Below are 1,948 nucleotides of genomic sequence, written 5' to 3'. Positions count from 1 at the left end.
TGACGTATTCGCCCATTTTCGGGAAGCGTTTAACGGCTAGATGCAATACCATCTTTATCGCCAATTTACTTAACAATATAGGAATATTAGCCAACGTGAAACCGGATTGACAATTTAATAGTTTTTGCAAAGTATCCGTATCCAAATCTTTCAATATAAAGTTGTCATTGATGAGCGAATTTTTTCGACATTGATCGAGCAAAATCGCTCGTCTAAACATGGCTTCGAATTCGCGTTCGTTTTCGCCGCCGTCGTCGTCGTCGACTTTGTCGTCTTTGTTTTTTTCCATCTCGCGCAAATATATTTTCGTCGCGTTGGGCCTAATTTTAATAGCTATAATATCTTTCGTTTTATTTTATTACCGATTCGACGGCGCCGCCCTATCGGAACAGTACCAAATAACGGCTCAAAAATTGTACGACGGGCCCCTAGCTTCTCTGTTAAACGGTTCCGGCGTGAATAATATTCCCCGATTAAAATTCGACGCCGCGAATCCGGAGGTGGAAAAAGCCGATAATTGCGCGTTCGGTCCCGTATTCGCGGCCTTTGAATCGCGAAACGATTCGGATTGCGTCAGAATTTGCTTAAATTCGGCGGCGAAAGTTCTTCGCGTCGACGATTCGGACGATATCGTTTACAACGATAAATCGTTGCGACGAGGATATCATTGCCTCTTGGGACCCAGACCCGAATGTAATCCGAAAACGACGATAGCCATGATGACGATAAATTCCGTCGCGTGCCGAACGAAACACCCGAGACTGTTCGGCGGGCCGTTGGGTAACGATATTGTCGCGTGCAACAATTCGACGATACGCGATCCTAAGAACGTACTGTGGGACGCGAAATATAATTCGCCCGTTAACCCTCTGACGTCGGACGCGATACTCGACGAAAACGAACGATTAAAAAACGGAAAATTTCGCTACGTTTGTCGTTTTCGGGGCGAAGACGCGCGCGGAAATTATTACCAAGAACATCCGACCGAGAGATTCGCGCCCATCGAAAACTATTGCGCTCGTAAAATTTACAGAGCTTCGCCGGACGTTCGGACGGTATTTAACGCATCCGGAACCGATTTTCGTTGCGATTGCGGGGATAGAAAAAAAACTCGAGTGAGTTTAAGCTATCCCGATAATTCGAGATCGCAATGTTCCGAAGTTTCGTACTCCGTCGAGAACGGTCCTAAATATTTAAAAACTCTAACGACGCCCTACGATTGTTTCACCCTATTTTCGCCAATCAGTCACGTGGGAAAATTCCCCCCTTGTCCTTCGGAGCAATTTACGCGTCGAGGAAGTTTCGCGTCTTTCGCTCGATTAACTTTGACCGAAAAATTGGACGAAGGCGTAGAAAATCCGGAATATTCGCAATACGATTGCTCGACCAACGTAAAAGTTTCTTAAATCCCGCTTAAACGCGCGATAATAAGGAATATACCAAAAAAAAAACAAACCAAAATGAAAATAAATTTTATTTTTATTATTGCGAACTATCCGTTATTTGCAAATAATTGTCAATTTTGTAGCCGTTTCGTCGAGCCGCTTCGTCCGTAACGAATTTGTATTCGTTTTGCGTTCTAATCAACGATTCCACGAAAGCGTCGTCGATACGCAAATTAACGGTTTCCGGAACATTTTTCGAATCGTTACGGTAAATATAAATGTCGGTATCGTTTATCGTTTTGTTTCTGAGATCGCGCGTCAATTGTTCGGCGGCTATATTCGTCATAGACGTATTGTTATCGACGTTGGGCATGGAAATCGACACTTTAATCGAGCTATTCGATCCGCAAGCGTCCAAATAATTCGCCGACGTAAAAGTTAACGTAGCGCCGCAAACGGCCAAATATCTCGGAATAAAAATTTTGGAATTTATTCCCGTAAATTTATCCAAGAGGCACGCTACGCATTGGTAGACTTCGGTCGAATTATAATTTTCTCGCAAA

At 43.7% G+C, this 1,948-nt stretch overlaps 1 protein-coding gene across 1 annotated transcript; it reads left to right on the top strand.

The window, feature by feature from the left end:
• Window positions 1-218: 218 nt before the first annotated feature.
• Window positions 219-1,406, top strand: LOC149588076 (uncharacterized). The gene has a single exon (XM_089863190.1). The coding sequence runs from the start codon at window positions 219-221 to the stop codon at window positions 1,404-1,406; it is 1,188 nt and encodes a 395-aa protein (XP_089719316.1).
• Window positions 1,407-1,948: the final 542 nt, after the last annotated feature.

This window comes from Phalangium opilio, unplaced genomic scaffold (assembly GCF_054372755.1).
Source record: "Phalangium opilio isolate 3A_F unplaced genomic scaffold, DU_Popi_V2 ptg000689l_1, whole genome shotgun sequence".
NCBI lineage: Eukaryota > Metazoa > Arthropoda > Arachnida > Opiliones > Phalangiidae > Phalangium > Phalangium opilio.
This window is presented reverse-complemented; position numbering and strand designations above follow the sequence as displayed.